This window comes from Solea solea, chromosome 17 (assembly GCF_958295425.1).
Source record: "Solea solea chromosome 17, fSolSol10.1, whole genome shotgun sequence".
Taxonomy (NCBI): Eukaryota; Metazoa; Chordata; class Actinopteri; order Pleuronectiformes; family Soleidae; genus Solea; species Solea solea.
In genome coordinates this window covers 14387047-14406048 of record NC_081150.1, presented here as the reverse complement: position 1 = coordinate 14406048, position 19002 = coordinate 14387047, and the positions used below count along the sequence as shown (strand labels likewise).

The 19002-nt window shown below is 38.8% G+C and overlaps 2 protein-coding genes and 1 long non-coding RNA gene across 4 annotated transcripts; 1 reads left to right on the top strand and 2 right to left on the bottom strand.

The window, feature by feature from the left end:
- Positions 1–703: 703 nt before the first annotated feature.
- Positions 704–4250, bottom strand: LOC131443794 (cysteine-rich venom protein-like). The gene is made up of 6 exons (XM_058613767.1): positions 4104–4250; positions 3865–3955; positions 2959–3101; positions 2750–2844; positions 2066–2148; positions 704–896 (listed from the first exon to the last, which is right to left on the bottom strand). The coding sequence occupies exons 1-6, from the start codon at positions 4233–4235 to the stop codon at positions 769–771; spliced, it is 672 nt and encodes a 223-aa protein (XP_058469750.1). The 5' UTR covers positions 4236–4250; the 3' UTR covers positions 704–768.
- A 2822-nt stretch (positions 4251–7072) lies between these two features.
- Positions 7073–17957, top strand: si:dkey-12h9.6 (macoilin). Of its 2 annotated transcripts, none has more exons than XM_058614360.1 (12): positions 7073–7152; positions 7297–7416; positions 9572–9713; positions 9836–9962; positions 10596–10719; positions 10940–11118; positions 13070–13544; positions 13623–13781; positions 13861–14031; positions 14899–15025; positions 15746–15920; positions 16901–17957. In XM_058614360.1, exons 2-12 carry the CDS (start codon positions 7340–7342, stop codon positions 17089–17091), a joined length of 1947 nt encoding a protein of 648 aa, XP_058470343.1. In that variant the 5' UTR covers positions 7073–7152; positions 7297–7339; the 3' UTR covers positions 17092–17957. The 2 variants fall into 2 exon arrangements, with proteins under 2 accessions (XP_058470343.1, XP_058470342.1); XM_058614359.1 differs by having other exon boundaries at positions 7078–7152; positions 7300–7416.
- LOC131444171 (uncharacterized) lies at positions 10826–13109 on the bottom strand. Its single transcript, XR_009233693.1, has 2 exons — positions 12849–13109; positions 10826–11167 (listed from the first exon to the last, which is right to left on the bottom strand). It is a non-coding gene; the product is annotated as an uncharacterized LOC131444171 (long non-coding RNA).
- Positions 17958–19002: the final 1045 nt, after the last annotated feature.

Genomic DNA, 19002 nt, shown 5'->3' with positions numbered 1-19002 from the left:
ATTATTTTTTATCAGTTGACCAAAACAGTGCCAAATGTGTCAAGTGTGACACAGAGAGGGGATGTTTACGTGAAGGATTCCATTTAAGCGTTCACTAACTTTAATTTGCCTGAATGCACAGGTTACAATAAGAAAAAGAATTGTTGAAAATATCACAAAAGGATTGCCATAACATTACCATATTGTTAGTGTGCTGTAATGTAAAGTAAAGTGTTAATGGACTTTATTATCAGTGGTCCGTATTTTTAGCCACTGCCAGCAGGTGTGGTCTTAAACTCGTGGCTCAGGTTTGGGAAATGTGAGTGGAATTAAATTAAACCCTGTCGTATGTTCTGTGAGTGTCAGCGTTGTAATGCAACCAAGTACAAATACTTTGTTACTGTACTTAAGTACATAATTCAAGTATCTCTATCTGTACTTTGTTATTTATATTCCCAGCACTTACTTTGACTCCACTACATTTCGCGAATAAATTGTGTACTTTTACTCCAATACATTTCTTTGTTACTACCAAATAAAATCAGAAGAAGAGTTGGTATTATGGTCTGTATTTATATAGAGCTTGTATAGTCTTGATGACTCTTGAAGTCATTTTCTGGTCAGATGCTAAGAGGTGACATTCTTTTCGGAGCTGTGGGTTTTTGGGGGGTGTGTGTGTGTGTGTGTGTGTGTGTGTGTGTGGATACACAAAACAAACACACGCTTTAATGCTGAATATGTTTATTGATAAAGACTGAGGAGTCTGACCCCGTGGGCGACAGGTGGTATTTAGATAATTTCGGTGGTGCACTGGCAGGAGGCAGGACACCAAGAGGCCACGGCAGAGTTGCTGCAGCCATGCTCTTTCTTCAACTCTGGGCAGTTACTGTACTGATCAGAGTAGGGACAGGGGTTGGCTGGAAGTGAAATGGAAAAAGAAAAAAAATTAATAAATGCTTGACCCTCCCTTGTCTTAGAAAACACTGGCATGCTCTCTAAGGATAAGGAGTGGGTTAAATTAGCTTCACGATTCCCATGTTTGTTTTTAACCCTTAGTGCACCCAAGGTAAATTGCCGTGGGAAAAATACACAACTCCTTATATGGACATCCTGAGGGCGTGTGTGTTTACAGGTCACATATTCAGTCTTCTTATGTGTCAAAGTCAAAGTTATGATTAATTTTTAGCAGTGATATCAAGTAGCGACAAAGTTTGAACTGTGACGTATTTCCAAATTTCACCAATTCAATCCGATGTTTTGAGTACGTTTTGCTCAGGAGTGTTTATATAGATGGTGAAAATGAAAGAAATGCTTCCTCAGATTGCCTAAAACAAGTATATAAGACACTCCATATATCACACATTCTTACAGCCTCTGTATATACTGAACGTTTAAACATAGTCATTAGTAAAGTAAAATAAGGACCAACATCTTTAGCCTGGTTTTTAACTGACCTTTATCTATTTCCTATTTATATATTTATATAAACCATTAATGTTTCATCCAGTTTAAAAGTGAATTACTCAACAGCATCAGTAGTTTTATTTTATTATTTTAGACTGTGATGTCTGACTCTTCACTTCACTATTCTCTTAGTCAATTTTACTTAAACACTACAACCTTTTTATTGGTTTTATGAGCTTAAATTGTCCATGATTGATTGTTAAAATCTATGATAGCATTTTTCTCACTTTGTCCTTTTGTTCCTTCTGTGAAATTCGTTTTTTTTTTGTTTGTTTTTCTCATCCGTTGAAGCACTAGGATTTACAATCATTTGTATCAAAAGTGCCATATAAATAAATATAAAGTCTGACTTAAAGAAAGAAATACAAAAACATTGTTAAATATCAGGAACACTAAGAATGAATATCATGTATTCTTTGCCTCTCTGTTTTACTGATGATATTGAATATATGAATTGGTTTGACTTGTTTGTACATGGTGCTTTTTTCCAATTTCTTCTCTCTTTGGGCTCTTGACAACGTAAAGAACAGTTTTATATAGGATACAAACAGCCCTTAATGTTATCATTGTTGACATTTAATAGTGGAATGTGATTCCCTGATTCTGCGTTTTTGCCACTTACTGCACAGTTTGTTGTCGCAGGCGTTGGGACAGTCAGCACAGGAGGCTCCGTCATTGTAGGGGTGAGTGTACTGGTAGTTACCACTGTAATGTAGGCCAGAACATGACATATTAAAGCGGGATATTGTGTCTTTTTTTCCACTTTTCTACACCCAAAGATAACCCTTCATTTGTACAGGAGATAAAAAAAACACAGTGAATAATCAGTGAATATCATGAGAACGTCAAAACTCAAAAAAATCAGATTTGAGGAGGAGATGTAATCTTTTATCATTTAAAATTAAAGGTGATCCCAGAAAAAGCTGTAGCTGACTCATCTGGTATAGGTTTGTTATTTTATGTCCGGGTTTTTTTTTCACTTCACACCATTACGGTCATCTTCTAGACCCGCACTCCCTTACTAAGTCAATTCACACCTGCTCGAAAATGACCCTTTTGTAGACTCCTCAAGATCAAGTGATATTGAGTGAGATTTAAATAAATGACACAAGGGCGCTTGATGGAAACTGTTCAGACATACTGCACGTAAGAGGTCGACCCTCAAAAAAGCTCTTTGCTAAACCGGACAAATCAATATGTAAGTTTCTCTGGACTAGTGAAACTAGAAAAAGAAAAATAGATGAATGAGTTTTTTAAAATAGAACAAGACTGTCGTTAAATCATTATCAAAATTGTGTTCACTTACGGTGGGCAGTAGTGGCAGACATAGAAGTACTTGTAACTAGCGTTGGGACAGTAGGCCATGGCACAGCCAACCTGGTTGGACCTGTACCAAACAATCTGAGCAGGGGGGGGACAAAAATAAAATAAACAAAATATAATGCCTCCCTTTAAAGAAATGTTTTACTTCTGCCCCGTCCAAGCAGCTAATGGTAAGATGCAGTTTAACAGCACCTGTGTGAAATGTCCGATCACTCCTCCGTTGATTGATCCTTGTCCATATCTCCAGTCCTTCACCTCGTCGTACCAGGACTGGATGGCATCGGACCATGAGTCCTTGTTGCCCGACATGTACAGGTTCTCTCCACAGCCACTGGCTGCAGTCAGAAGAGAGGAGAGGAGGAAATGTTGGTCGAGACACTTTTAGATGGTGTCGTGAAGCTTGTTTAGGTTTGAGATTAAAAAAATGTCATGTGTAACAGTGTTAATGGCCTGAAAAAAAATGAAGCGACGATTCCATTTGTGCCACTGTTCACTTTAACATGTTTCCCTTACAACTTTTTTCTTTTTTACATATAGCACCTTTAATCATGTAGTAAGTATGCATCTTATATTTAATTCAGTCCAGACACATCAGAATAAACTCATACTACCTAAATTAGTTTGCTTTTATTTACTGAATTAAGCGTCTTCCCTATGCACCATATCAGAAGTTCTCATTATTACAAGTCAGCAATAATCCCAGGCTTCACATTGGGAACAATTTTCAGTCCAAACACATAAAGGAAAGAGGTAAAGCAAGTTGAACTGATAAATAAATGCCCTGTTGTTGCTGCCGTGCGGTCTGTTTCTATTATATACTACAGAATTTGTAACTACTGTTGTCCAGTTGCATGTATGACGCTGATAATGTACCCTGTCTTAGCCAGGTCTCACTTTAGAGACATTAATTAGACATAAAAGCACACTCTTAAAGAAATGTGTCAGTGTAAAATGCAGGCTAATAAAAGGATATGGATTTCTTGTTAATACTGAACCTGGTAAAACATTAGGAATAAAGCTGTGCAAGATTAAATCCCACAGTAGTTTTCTTCTGACAGTGCAGCTGACGTGTTTGGTGTTATATTAATTAAAACTTACTGGGGATCACTCGGTTGCTGCCGGGGCTGTGGTTCATGGAGCACCCATTGGCCCATTGCTGCGCATTGGCCGCAGCGTCATTGTTCCAGGTCTGTGGGAAGCAGAGGAGAGATCAGCAAGTGTGTATAGTCTACCAGCGTAATCTGGCATATCATTTAAGTTTTATCTTTTAATGCATGAAAGAAATATACAATTGCACTTTTCTTTTATCTTGTTTTTTTTTTTTTTTGCATTTTTACCATTTTCAACATGTCGCTAGGAGTGGGCGTAACACCCCTCCTCAGGGCATTATGCTTGTTGACAATCTCAGTCTTCTCCGAAGACGTGACTGCAAGATTAAAAAAAGAAAAAAAAGATGCGGATTGACTCATATTTATGAATTACTACACTGAATCTCAAAGGACACTGAGGTGACTCATAACAAACACTCACCAGCCTTCATGTATGATCGTCAGCGACGGGAGGGGAAAAAAAAGAAAGAAAAACTATATATTAATTTATTGCACATTAAAGCCGTAGTATGTAACTCTTCAATACAATACAGTAGCTTCTTCAATTCAGCCTCAGGTTCTCGGTATAGCAGTGTTTTGTTTCCACGCCACATAATACTGCGTTTTACATCATGACGAGTTACACACTGGAGCTTTAAAAGTGCACAAAAAAGTTTGAATATTTCGTGAGGGGAAAAAAAGGTAAGATTTGTAGAGTTACAACAGTTACAGTTACTTACCTCCAAAAGAGCAGGCAGGAGCCCGAAGGCGCACAAGAAGGTGAAGGTGTACATCGTCGTAGGTTCAGTCCAGGACTCTCTACCTTTCCGAGAGCCACAGCTGTCATATTTATGTGCAAACTCAGGGCAAACACAGAGACACGTGGTCACTGAACACAGTCTCAAGGGATTACTGGGTTCCCAACAACCAAACTATAAATCCTTGAAAACTCCATCATGTTTTTGTGAACATTTTTATCCTTGTGACAAAAGCAGTGCCAAATTTGTCAAGGGAGGTCCTGGAAACACACAGAGAGGGATGTTTGCACAAGTCATTCCATACATAGATAGATTAATGACATTAATCTGACTCTAAGGAGGTTGTTTGCATTATATTAGAGTCTTTTCTTTTTTTTTTTTTTTTTTACATTAAATCTCTCTGGAGGGGAGTTGGAGGAAACCATGCAGGTAAATGCTTGAGAGAGTGGTGTCACAAATGTTTGATTCTGTACGATATTGACTACTACCTCAACATTTTAAAATGCCTCAATGAAATTTGAGTTTCTACTATTTCGCAAACCCCAACTCCAATGTTCAGATGTTGTGTAAAACAATGAATAAAAACAGAATATAATGATTTGCAAATACTTTGCGACCTATATTCAGTCGAATTCACTTCCGAGACCAATGTTCAAACTAGTGCTGTCAAACAATTAAAAGATTTAATCGCGATTAGTTAACTCGCAATAAATCGCACATTTTTATCTATTCTAAATGTCCATTCATTTCTTTTTGTCCAATTATGTTTTCTTACCAACATAGAAAAGTGGATCGGCTTGCTTTGTGCTACTGACCTTTGACCCTCGGGCTGCACCCCATTAAAAAGCAACATCATTCTGTAAAGGATATTACCACATGGGCTCAGGAAGACTGGCCTGAGCGGACTGTCGAGCAACTGAAGTCATACATCGAGCAAAGAATGGGAAAGAATTCAACGATTAGTGACTTGAGAAAGGTGATGTAACACAGTGGTAAACATGTTGCATTCAAAATCTAAAATACAGAATACTTTATATACTGTATGTCTAAAATACACTTAAAATATTTTTTTTGAAACACTGGTGAGTTTAATTGTTTTCTATTGAGGTGTTGGCTCTGTGACATGGGAGGTGCCGGATCCACTGTTCCGGCCCAGTCTTTATCCCGGGCTTAATTTGCACCAGATCTGGCCAAACAGACTCCAGCTCAAATTAAGCCCTCATGCAGCTGAAGTTGTGAGGAGAAGGCGTGTCGCCTGAAAAAGAACATTTATGGTCTTAAGGTAAATCTTGATCACAAATAAAGATAGCGTTTATAATTTAAGAACTAAAAAGAATCAAAAGACATAAAACTATATGATTCATCTATCAAAACATATACACTGGAAACCATTTAAACTGAAGATATTGATTTTTGTTCTTCAAATAATGCTAATTGTGTTAATTATCACACAAATGTACAACTGAAACTTCATTCTAAAGACAAGGAACAGATGGTCCTGACAGATGGACGTTTTCTTTTCCCTGGTCTAGTAAACTAAAATAACCACAAACATTTCTATGGGACTTCAAAAAGACACAGCAAAGACAAACACAAAACGGATAATACATTAAAACCAAACGACACAAAAACCAACTCTGAACAAGAGTCTTGTTCAGAGTTCACAAACAGGAGCAAAATCATTACTTTTATATTCACTGTCTGTCAGCATTTCACTGTTGCATAAGCAAACAACGAATAATAGAAACAGGAAATTTAAAAGAAAAAAGATAAATAAAACATATATGACAAATTATTATCATAAAATACAGAAGGTTAAGTTAAATAATTATTGAGACACAAATTAATAAATAAAATAAATAACCCCCTCCCCCTCTCTCCCTCCTTTAATTTATTTGCTGTATGTCATGCACAGCAAAACAATAAACCATTAAGATCATAATACTGCCTCCTACTGGCCACTGGTGGTAGTATCAGCTATGGAACCACAATCATCACCATCACAATAATTCCATATAATCAAAGTTCCATTCCATATATATATAGACTTTCAATATATATATTCAGTGTCAGTCTCTATATTCAAGTTTAATTCTATATAATCAAAGCTTCATTGGATATATTGAAAGTTCCATTCCATATGTTCAAGTTGCATTCTATATATTCAAAGTTTCATTCTACATATTTAAGGTTCATTAGATATATTCAAAGTTTCATGCTATATATTCAGATTTTCGTTTCATATATTCGAAACTGAATAACACAACTATAATGAATCCAATGTATAGTGTTACATTTGTATGAATAATAGTCCTAGTAATAGGTGGGGTCTGCTCGGCTTAGGGCCCCATAAAGGGCCCCATAAAGGCTTGGTGCAGCCCTGGTTAGTACAGTGTGTTCTGTGTGTTCATCTGCTCCCCTCCTGCGCCCAACACTTGTAGGTACAGCCTCTAGTGCGCATGCGCAGAGCTGCTCCGCTCTCCTGTATCTGTTCCCAGACATCATCATCATCATCAGCAGCAGCAGCATCATCGTCACAGGTTGAGCTGAACATCTTCTCCTTTAAAGAACGACCTCTCTCTCTCTCTGTGTGTGTGTGTGTTTGTCAATCTGCATTCATTTATTCACTCTCTGTTTGTTTTGTTTGTTTGTGTTTGCGCGTCGACAACAATAACAACAACACGCAGCAGCAGCAGCAGCGGTTGCGGAGGGAGAGGAAGCCATAAGATGAAGAAACGCTATGTGGACGCGAGCAAGCTACGGAAAATGAAGAAGCTGAGGCTGACGGAGAAGCTGTCTGAGAGGTGAGATGATGCCGCAGCTCATGCTTTTGTTGTGCTCTTTGTGTGAAATGTCACCTGTCGTCTGCCTCCTCTTCCTCCCCTCCTCTCCTCCTCCTCCTCCTTACATCCATCCATCCATACCCATCATCCCCGCCACCAGCTCTTTGTTGTCATCAGTGAAATGTGCAGACTTACTTCATGCATGCATTGTTTACAGAAACAGCGGATTTTTCAGACGCCGGCCTGTCTCCTCTCTGTCTGCGTCTGTTAGCTGCCGTGCAGTGAACGCATCGCGTATTTTATCTCTAAATAAAAACAAAAAAGAAAAACATTTGTTTTTATAGCAGATAAAAAAGAGGACACTCATTTTACTGCTGCTTTTTGTGTCACACAATCAAGCTAAAATAAAAACATTTGTGATTTATTTGGAAAATGTGACATTTTAAGGGGATTATTATATATATAGTTACATATATATTACATGTAGCTCGTGTATTGTGTTGTTTGTAAGCTTTATTGTGAACATTACCTTTATATTTATTAACAATTTGTCATCAATTCCATTTAAAGGAAATTGTGAACCTTAAAAAATCAAAATATCGACATTGTTTGTCCTAAAAATGAAACAAAATGTATTTCCTTTGCAAAAACCCTGAGTAAAATTATGATTATTATTAATATCATTATTATTATTGTATTGTACTGTATTGGTCATATGAAGATTTTGGGATGCTACCATGCTTCTTTTGCCCCACCCCCTTCACTATTACTTTTTTTTGTTGACGAATAATAATCAATGCCATATAATCTTTTTGTTTTGTGTACCATTCTAGTGAGATTAATTTAAAAAATATGATCTTTTCTTAATTTATAAAGCAGAATTGAACCTGAATTTATGATGCTGTAGTCTATTCTAGATTTATTTTATTTTTTCCAGTGATACACAACAATAATGGAGGCATTACCTTCACAAATGGCAGCTTATAACATAAAATAACTGTAAGGGACATTAAAAACAGTGTAATTAAAAAGGCTGATTTGAGCCTGGACGTGTAATAGGACGCTGTAGTGCTCCGTCTCTCCTCCAGATGAAATATTGCCATGGTTACCAAACAAAGAAGGGGTGATGTGATAGCAGCCTATGGATGGGCAGAACAAAGGAGGGAAACCACAGCTCCCGTTTGGCTCGCGGTCGTCTCATAAAACGAACGAGGGAACCGTTATTGTTCTGTGGTGACTCTACTTAAAAGGACGCACTGCACATTTAAGATGCAGCTGCTCAATTACAGGGTTAGAATTGTGTGAATTCCATCTCAAGTGTTTTATTAGCTTATGTGTGTGATTAAGGCTTTGGCTGAAGAGGCTTTGGTGCGTCTTAAATGTCTTCATTTAACCACAACCAGAGGCAGGGATTACATTTTCTTTGTGTTTTTTTTCAAAAAATGTGAAATGCTGATATTTGAAATTTTAAATCAGTGGTCAGCAACTGGCGGCTCGTGGGCCAAAACTGGCACGTCAGAATTAATATCCGGCCCGGTAGATTCATTCAAAAATCTGATATTTTGTTTATGTTCACAAAAATTACAAAATGATGCGGAATTCAGTGCCTTCTATTCTGAAAATAGATTAACTGAGTTTTAAGACAGGAGTTACAAACATAAACCAAAACAGCCTTAGATTGAAAAGTTTGGATTTAGGGATGACAATCAGTATCAGTTCACTGGAACTAATATTGGACAGATATAAATGTAAAATCTGATACAATCCAAAAAATCCTATATATACATATATATTTATATATATCACATGCTTCACTATGCACAGACTGTAAAAATGTAAATAAAAATTAGCAATTAGCATTTTAGCCGAGTCACGTTTGGGAGAACAGTTGCAGAATCATGTCTTTGTATGACTCGGCACAAATGTGTTGTTAACAGCTTCATAGTTCATAACTGGTCTAAAATGACTGTATCAGACTAATATCCGTATGGGTAGATACTCAAGGTTTGTGATATCGGTATCAGACACGGAAAAGTGGTATCGTTCCATCTCTGTTTAGATGAGAAGAAAAATGGTTAGTAGGAAAAACAAAGCAGGTTTAGCCTGATGAAGATACGATGATCCCCCTTGTTTTAAATCAATATAAATACATACATATGTCTGTGTGTTATTTCAGTGCGTACACCTTCCTGAAGTTCATGATGATGTGGACCCTGGTGCTGCTGGCAGACTTCATCCTTGAATTCAGACTGGAGTACCTGTGGCCCTGCTGGCTCTTCTTTGGCAGCGTATACACCACTTTCCACTGCCATGGCCTGGTGAGCGCCCCCCTGCTGCGTGATGTCATTTTGTTGCCTCCAGCTGATGATGATGATGAGATGACGATGATAACAACCGCATTAAGCTGAAATCAGTGTTGTCTTTTCTTGTGTGTTTGCAGGTGATTTGTGTTGTTTTTGTGTGTGCTGCCTTCACGCTGGACATCTTTTGTTTGATTTTCGTTCCTTTGCACTGGCTGTTCTTTGTGGCCAGCACCTACGTGTTATTCAATTACATATGGCACACAGGTGAGTATGTGCATTGTTTGTTTGTTTGTAAGCGTATTGCATTCACCTAACATCATTTCTAAAAAGGCTGTTTTTATGAGATTTTTTTCAGGGTCTGTTTTTATGAGATTTTTTGTGGTGGGATCAGTTTTTCTGAGTGAATGAAATAGCGGAAAAGCTTCCCGTCTTGTCGCTGAATTGAAAGCAAAGGCGTCCCAGTTGTTCAGTTTAATGCAGTTGTACTTGACAGACATTGGTAATATTGAAAGAATTGTTATTAGTTTTGTCGACTTTACGCAGGCACCTCAGGACTTTGCAGTTGTTCAGACAGAAAGAACACTCGGATCTGCTGGAGATTGCGATGTTTCTTAAAGATCATTTGTGTAAATATGGTATATGGCTCATGGATATAAAATGATGCACTTGAAATGCAGACAGGCTGGCTACGTTGTGACACAGGAAATATTAGGAGATCGTTAAAAATACTGAGCTAATGTATTATATGTGTATTGCAGCCAGTTTCCAAAAAAAACAAAAATCCCGTAAAAACAAATCTTGTAAAAAACAGAACCTGATAAAAAAATCTTGGAAAAAACAGAACCTGAAAAAAAATCTTGGAATCTTCACTTCTGATTGTGTGATATTTGTTTCCAGAGAAGGGCATCTGTATATCCACAGTGTCCCTGTGGATTCTGCTCGTGTACACAGAGGCTTCACTTCGACTTAAAGACCTCAAATCCTCTCACGCCAACCTGTCTCATCTTTTTGCTGCACACTGGTACGTTGACTTGATTTAAAAAGAAAAAAAAAAAAGCACTCACTGTGCCTTCAGCAAAAATGAAATGAATTGAGCCGTTATTAAAAGCATTCATATCACACCCCTGTGAAATTGAGCGATCACAGCATCATTTAATTTAACAGAGTAGCCGTTAATGACAGAGGTCTGTCAGCCATTTGAATACTTCCGTCGTCGTTTGTCCTTCTGCGCTCACCTCTAGCATTGGATATCCTGTCGTATACCTGGGCTTTGACGCCACCTGCTACTTCACCAACATCTTCAAGCTGCGCATACAGAAGGCCGTTCAGAGCGAGAACGACTTCCACATGCACCTGCTGCAGCACTCGCTCCCTCCAGGCCTGCAGGGTCTCCCCAAGACTGGCACAGACGGCAGCAGCGGTAAGTTCTGTGCGCGTCCATGCCATCCATTCATCTCACGCATGTTCAACTGCAACAAAAGAGCACTTAGAATTAAAGAATCACGTACAGGGAACAACACAAACGTACTATGACAGAAGAACAAGTGTCTTCAGTTTATAAGTTTAGTTTTAATTGACAGAGGAGATGGGTACAGCCTAAGAGCAGAGATGAAATATTCAACTCAACTAAAAGTACCACTATTTTGATCACATTGTACTCAAGTACAAGTAGAAGTAAGTAAAATAAAAGTAGCTTGTTTAAAATGTACTCAGATTAAAAGTTACTTTTTTAACAAGGTTTGGGTTCGTTCTTGTGTCATGCAAAAGGGACACATGAATTGTTTTTTAATTAAAGGCAAACCTTTACAAAATAAAGTGCTGACAAAATAAAATATGTAAACACATCATGTATCAGTCAGAATGGGTCAAAGGTCACAAATGTTTTACTTTTAAAATGTCGGGAAGTACAGTACTTCCAAAAAAAACCCATACTTAAGTAAAAGTAAAATTACACAAAAAACAATTACAGTAACGCGAGTAAATGTAATTCATTACTTTCCAATATATAAATTATATATAAATATAATTTAAAGAAAGGCTGTGCACAGACTGATTTGAACTGTGATGCAGTTTAAGAAGATCTAGAGAAGAGGAATTGGAGGTGTTGAGTGTATATGGTCATATATGTCCAGTACTGTCTAGTTTTATTTTGTAAGACAATCATACAGACCTGATTTAAGTTGAATTTGCAGTGAAAAAGAACAGAATAGGGGTAGGAGCTTCATCCTACACCTTTTTTTGTTTGTTGCATTGTTATTTGATGTGTTTTTGTTATTCGAAATACACGTTCATTCATTCATTCATCCTTATAATCAGGGCCCCTAGCACTGAGCGACGTGAAGGGCTCTATTGTCTTTAGCCTCGATGAATGTTATTCTCCTCCTCCTCCTCCTTCTTAAACAATGATCACAATTCTGGCGCCTTGAACGTGAACGGAGATTCTCCCGAGTCCTTTGAATCTTTCCCAACTGAAACTGAGACACGCGTGACACGAGTCTATTCAGCCTGTTAACGAGCACAAATGTGCACAAAACGGCCAATTTGGTTTAAGAATGTTAAGATTTTGCCAGCTAGTTTTTCCATCTATTTTCTTAGTCCTCAGTTTAAATTCTCCACACTTTTCAGAGATGAATTCTGCAGGTGGCGCTCTTTTGCCTGTATGACCCTCTCTCAAAATAACGACTCTGATCTCGACTGTTTATCCTAATGAACAGTGGGAATTCCTCCCAAAATAAATACAAATACATTAATACACTGGTAAACATTTATTGCAATGATCATCCATCAGAAAGACTTAATGCAATTTCCATTAAAGTATTAAGTACAAAGTATATATAGAGAGAGTTACTACTTATATGTGTCAGTGACGTTTACAGCCCATAAAAGAGGTGATATTAAATACATTTGCTTGTGAACTGAACATTTTGTTCTTCTTTAGGTTAGAAATAAACATAACTAAACTAAACTTAAATATAGGGATACATCACCTATTGGTGTACAAGTTCTTTCAGCATGAGAACTGAATATTCTCAATGCAGTAAGTACATTTTGTTGGGTTTATTCCTATTAAAAGTGATAAAAGTTGCTATTTTGTTGTTTGGTAAACTAGTGATAGTGTTAGTGAAAGGAGCAGAGGTGAGTTAGACAAACCTTTTGATGCCAGTTTTTTCCACTGTTGCAGAAAATCTTTGTCAGTTGTTTTTTTTGCCTCCTAATCGGTTTCATATCCCATGATTCCTCACACATACAGCTTTTGACTCATCTTTAACAACAGCCGCCTGTAAAACACAAAAGCATCAAACATAAGCCACTGTATAAGCCACACTATGATGACGACGTGAACCTTTTTATTCCTTTTGTTTTGTCCACAGGCTCAAAATGGAAGACAAAGCCTGAGTCGAGTCAGTATCAGTGTCAGAACGGTGCCGTCGTGGCTCACGATGACGCTCACATCGTGGACTGCCTCCAGATCCGCAGCGACGAGAGAACGCCAGAAAAGGCAGCGCCGGAGGTGAAATCCACCGAGACAAACCGGCGGACGTTGCCGTCGTCGTCGTCCAAACACAGCCCCAGTGAGTCCAGAGATGTGGTCCACAGTGGTGCGGGAGGAGCGGAGTCCTCCACAAGCACAGAACATCTACCTCAAGAGGAGCAAGGAGGCAAAGGCACGCGGGCGGCCAAAAGCTCCTCGCCAAAGGCCCGCAGAAGCAGCACAAACACTCCTTCTCCACCTGCAACGAGGACCGAGAAGAAACAGAGGTCCTCAAAAACGGTCAGCCCGAACCGGGACGCGACAGACAAGTGTGCCACAGCGACTCAGAACCACAACACCGAGCAGATCAGCAAGTGAGTCTCGCACCTAGTTCAGACTGAAATGAGTCACGGCGTGGTGAAAAGATGTTTTAACATTTTCGGATTTGGCAGGCTGGAGCAGGAGCTGAAGAAGCTGAAGGGCGAGCTGCAGACGAGCAGGCAGAGCGAGCAGGAGCTGCGGAGTCACATCTGCAACCTCACCAACAGCGAGAGGAGCCTGAGACCGGAGGTTTCCCTCCTCAGACAGTCCAACATGCTGCTGCAGAGCAAGTGAGTGACCGCTCGCATACAGCGGCGCACGAGGCGCGTAACTCCATGTCGTAAGACCGTTACCAACCCTTTCTTCCAGGATCCTGTGTTTGTCAAAGAACAAGCAGCGGGACAAGCAGAGCAGCGTGATGCTGGAGAAGAAGATGAGAGCGGAGACGGAGGCCAGACTCTGTGCCGAGAAGCAGCTGGCCGAACTCCAGGCTCAGAAACTGGAGGAGGCGGCAAACGCAGCACGGAGCCTGACAAACAGGTAAATCACACCTGTTTGAAACGGGTTATATCATATCATAGAGCAGTATAAATTCTGCTCTATGATATGTCTGTTTGCAGTCTTGCCGAGATTTTACAGAGATCCATACTTTTGTTTGTCGCTGCTGAAGTGACATTTAACAGGTTGTTAGTTAAGCTGCGTCTAAAGACTGGAAACAGGAGGAGACGGAACAAAAACGAGTTAAAGGTCCACTATGTAACATTTAGGAGGGTACTGGCAGAAATGAAATACACTACTCATAGGCATGTCTGTATAAGTGTCTAATAATCCCTTTAAAATAAGATAAGATAGTCCTTTATTAGTAAAGATAGATAAAGATAATCAATAATAAACATGCATTACCAAAAATGTACAAGATATAAAGATATTAAGACCCAAGTTAAAATAGAATGTGGAATGTACATTGTAGACAGTAGAATATTCACAGTATGGACTTGATATTTACACGACCCTCACGTGGGGGATAAAGTGGTAGAAGATAGATGGATGGATACCATATACTTGTCATTACGGTAGCCCTCGGGACTTCCGCCAGATATTGATAGTGAAAGTTATCATTGAACAATTCTACAGCCGTAAAATCAAAGTAAATCCCAGCGGCCTGATTATCATGATGGTCATAAGATAACGACAATATTGACTTAATTCTCTCAACATAATAATCTACTAATCCAATTTTTTCCTCAGACCTTTAACATGAGGAAACATCTTCATGACACTCATGAGGATGCATCATAAAAAAAAGTCTTCGTGTGTCTTTCTTTCTGTGTGATCTGGTTCTGATTTCTGAATGAATCCCCCTCTCTTACCACTGAAAACTGTCATTCTCTCCATCTCCTACACCAGGCAGGAACACTGTGAAACCCAAATGTTAAGGAAAAGGGTTAAAGATCTAGAGACAGAGTACAAACAACTACAGCTGGAGTATCAAGTGAAAGAGAATCGGGTGGTAGATCTAGAGGGTGATGTTGAGGTATCTGCTTTACTCTATTTGAGAATGAACTTGTGAGTTTCAGTCTGTGTCTGTGAGTCTCCAGTGGTCCAGTACTTTGGTTGTGTTCAGTTTGGTCATGCAGTAGTTTCGCCTTTTTGTTTTTTGTTTTTTCTTCTTCACTTTATGATTTTTGTTTCTGTAAAACTCTTTTGTGTTTCGTTGGAAGGTTTCTTCACGGCCTGCCGTCAGCGTTATGCACCTCTTTTATCCATCACATTAGTATTACCGTATGGTTATTTCTGTCTGACATCAGGTGTGTGCGTATGTAGCGACAGAGGCCGTTTCTCAAGGATGTACTTGCATACCTGGGAAGTACGACTGGAGTACTCACAGTACAGTACTACAGTGCATTATTGAGAAACGGCCATAACTCTCCATGAAGCATGCTGAAACAGAAGCAATGTTGTGCTTCTCTCACGATGTCAGATAATGTTTCAAATGAATGTGACAGAATCGCTCTCATGTTTCGTCAATGGCTGGGCATTTCATCATCACGTGAAAAATTGTTGTTTACGTATTTGTCTGCGGTGCATTGGTTCCCCGAGTGTCTCAAACTACTTCCAAAAATACTTAAGAAAAGATGAAAAAAAAAAATTGACTGCTATTTTTGTTTTAAAAACACACTCAAGAAACCAAAGCGCCGACTCTCTCAGGTGGTCACCAGCTGTTTCTCACTGTGGCTCTTGTTCTTGGACTCAGGCTTTGGGGAAGTACCGCTGTGTGGAGAAAGAGACAGACATGCTGCTGTCCACTCTGTCAGCCATGCAGGAGAAAGCTCAGCATCTGGAGTACAACTTGAGCGCCGAGACCCGCATCAAACTGGACCTGTTCTCCGCTCTGGGAGACGCACGCAGGCAGCTGGAAATCGCTCAAGGTTCGTACACACAGGTTTTCTCTCTGTGTGCAACAGTAACATCTACCACGGATGATATTTGAAGACTACGTATAGTGCTTTACTTTTTAGTTTAGAGGGTTCTCCCCAAGTTTGTGTCCTGCTCACTCTCCCACACCAAAGTCCATTATGAAAAATGGCGATTCGGTGAAATTCGGTGCAACTTGGGCCACATCCACACGGAAACGGCACGAAGCGGAAACAATCGTTTTCTTTGCCGCTTTTCAGGCGGACATTAGTTACTTTTCATTGAGAGTGGTCGGTAACGCAGTCAGACAATCTCCAAACACAAGACAATGAATGACAGCACGTGTGCGCGAGAGAAAGAGAGCTGGGAATATGACGTCATCGATTTGGTAAAAGTAGCGCATTCGCCGTCTACACGGAAACGCAAAGCCGGCGTTTTGAGATTTTCACACTCTAGGAGGCGTTTTCAAAAAATATGGTGACACTTTATATTAGGGAACACATGTTCACCATTAACTACATGCTTACTAACATATATAGTAGCATACTAGCCCTTTATTAGTAATTATTAAGCAAACACCTTATTCTACATAATCTTATTCTACCTCTATGACGACATGAATGAAGATTTTTCCTAAATAAGGTGTTAATACGCGCTTAATAGTTACTAATAAAGGGCTAGTATGCAACTTATATGCATGTTAGTAAGCACCTAGTTGATGGTGAATGTGTTCCCTAATATAAAGTGTTACCAAAAACGCTAGTTTCAACTTTGTCCTACCAGCTTTCACTTTTTGGGGGCGCTACTGAGCTATCTTGCATTTTATTTTTACGTATTTCTCTCAATTTTATAAAATTGTTCACCAGTTGTGATTTGCGGGCAATGATTTTGTCATTTAGTCCCTAAAAGGAATGCGATCCTTTGGGGAGGGAGAAATAAAAGTTCCATGAATTTGCACTTGCCCTAATTAAATCAACTGTTGCATCTTCTGCAGATAAAAAGCTGAAGCAGGACCGGGAAATCAGCGAGATGAAGCAGAAGATTGCAGAGGTGATGGCCGTCAGCCCCGGCGTGTCCTACATGGCTCCTCGGCCTCCGGTGCCGCAGTATCTCACCAAGTTACTCAACTCTGAGCGCTACATGCTGAACCCTCGAGCACTGATGTACCAGTGTCTGAAGAAATAGACGAACGCCAGGAAGGAGGTTTTCTTAAAAAAAACACACAAAAAACAACACACACAGATTTTTTTGAAATCACAGAGCTAAACGACATCTTCTTCCAGCGTACGAGTGGGAACCAGAACGGAGTCTAATGCCTTTTAGTCGGCACTGACGGTGCTAAACGTTGACTCGTTTGATTCTGTACATTTTCACGTTTTCTCTCTCGACGACGCTCGACGACGTGTGATATGCATAGCTACTGTCGGCCGCAGTTTAACATGTAAAGAAACCTTACGGCCTAACGGTGTAAATCATCAGATGCAACAGAGGAGAAAAGAAAAAAAGCACAACGTCTCTCTACAAGTTCAGACACTTGGAGCTTTGGTGACATTAAAATCCGGTGCTGGGATCAGGCAATTTTTACTAACGAGACCGAAACAGAAGAGAAGAGTAAACAACTCATTTCCTAACAGCCATAGATGTTCTGTCCAAACAAAGCTGGACCCCAATCAATCTGCCTCTGCTTCTGCCTCTCTCTCTCTCTCTCTCTCTGTCTCTCTCTCTCACCTCGGCGGTCCAAATGATCAGAAAATAAGAATGAATTCTTTACCAATGATTTGTGGATATTTGAGTTATAAATATTCCCACACTGACAATTTTACCCCCACAGCAGCTTTAAAAGACATTTACTTTTTTACTGGCATGTAAAATGATTCATTATCATGTCACCACAGTCTCATCCTGTGTGTTGTTACTGATACAAGGTCTTAAAAGAAGGGGTTTTTTGATTGTTGACCACAGAATTATCTTGACCTGCAGTGACGCAAATTATTTTTTTACGCATTTGTTAGAAGAAAATCATCTAATGGGCACATGCTTATATATATATATATATATATATATATATATATATATATATATATATATATATATATATATATATATACATATATATATATATATATATATATACATATATATATACACATATACAAGAAACATGGCTGTGTTCTATTCAACTAATTATTATTTACATGACATGCCAAATATCTTCTGTGGAATAAAGCAAAATTATTATTCTAAGGTGACAAATGATAATACTGAGTTATGGCCTAACCCCATACATATACATATATATATATATGTATTTGAAACACAATCATTTTACATGCATTTTATTATTAACCATCGTCCGCATACTAAATGTTCACCATGAAGTATGCAACAATTATTGTTATTGTCGGTGCCTGTAAATAGAGGATTTAAAAAAGAAAGAAAATAATAATAATAATTGAAATTCAGACTAAGTCGTGAGTTTGTTGAATTAGAATCAGAACTGTACATTTTCTTTTAAATGAGACATTTCAGAGTTGGAATATTTCTAGCAATGTTTATTTGTCCGGTAAAAGCGGTAAAAGGAGGTCGGCGTGAGCCGTGATTGTCCGTGTGGCAGCTCTCTGTGAACCAGAGGAAAGTGTGAACAATTGGCCATAATTCGACTTTGTTTGCGTCAAAAAGAGGAGCTGTGAATAACGAGTCATACTGGTCGTTGATTTAATTACTGTGCCTATATACATTACTTTCAAACTGGAGAGTAAAAAAGAAAAAAAACAAACGAAAAAAAACACAATTTTAATGTGACAGAGTAATGTGTTTGAATTGAAGTGCTATGTACTGTTTTTGTAGGTTTTTTTTGTTTTTATGAATCACGATGTACAGAATTGACGATTCCTGTGCTGCTGAAAAACACTCACGAACTGGATGTCGCCATTTCGGTAGCTTTTTATTTGGAGTGTGTTTCTAGGGCGTTTTATATAAGAACTATTTTTTAGTCTCGCTGTACTTTTATTATAATTATTATTATTATTATTATTATTGTTATTATTATACTGCTGTAATTTTGTACGGCAACGTGTTTGTCAGCATGAAATGTGT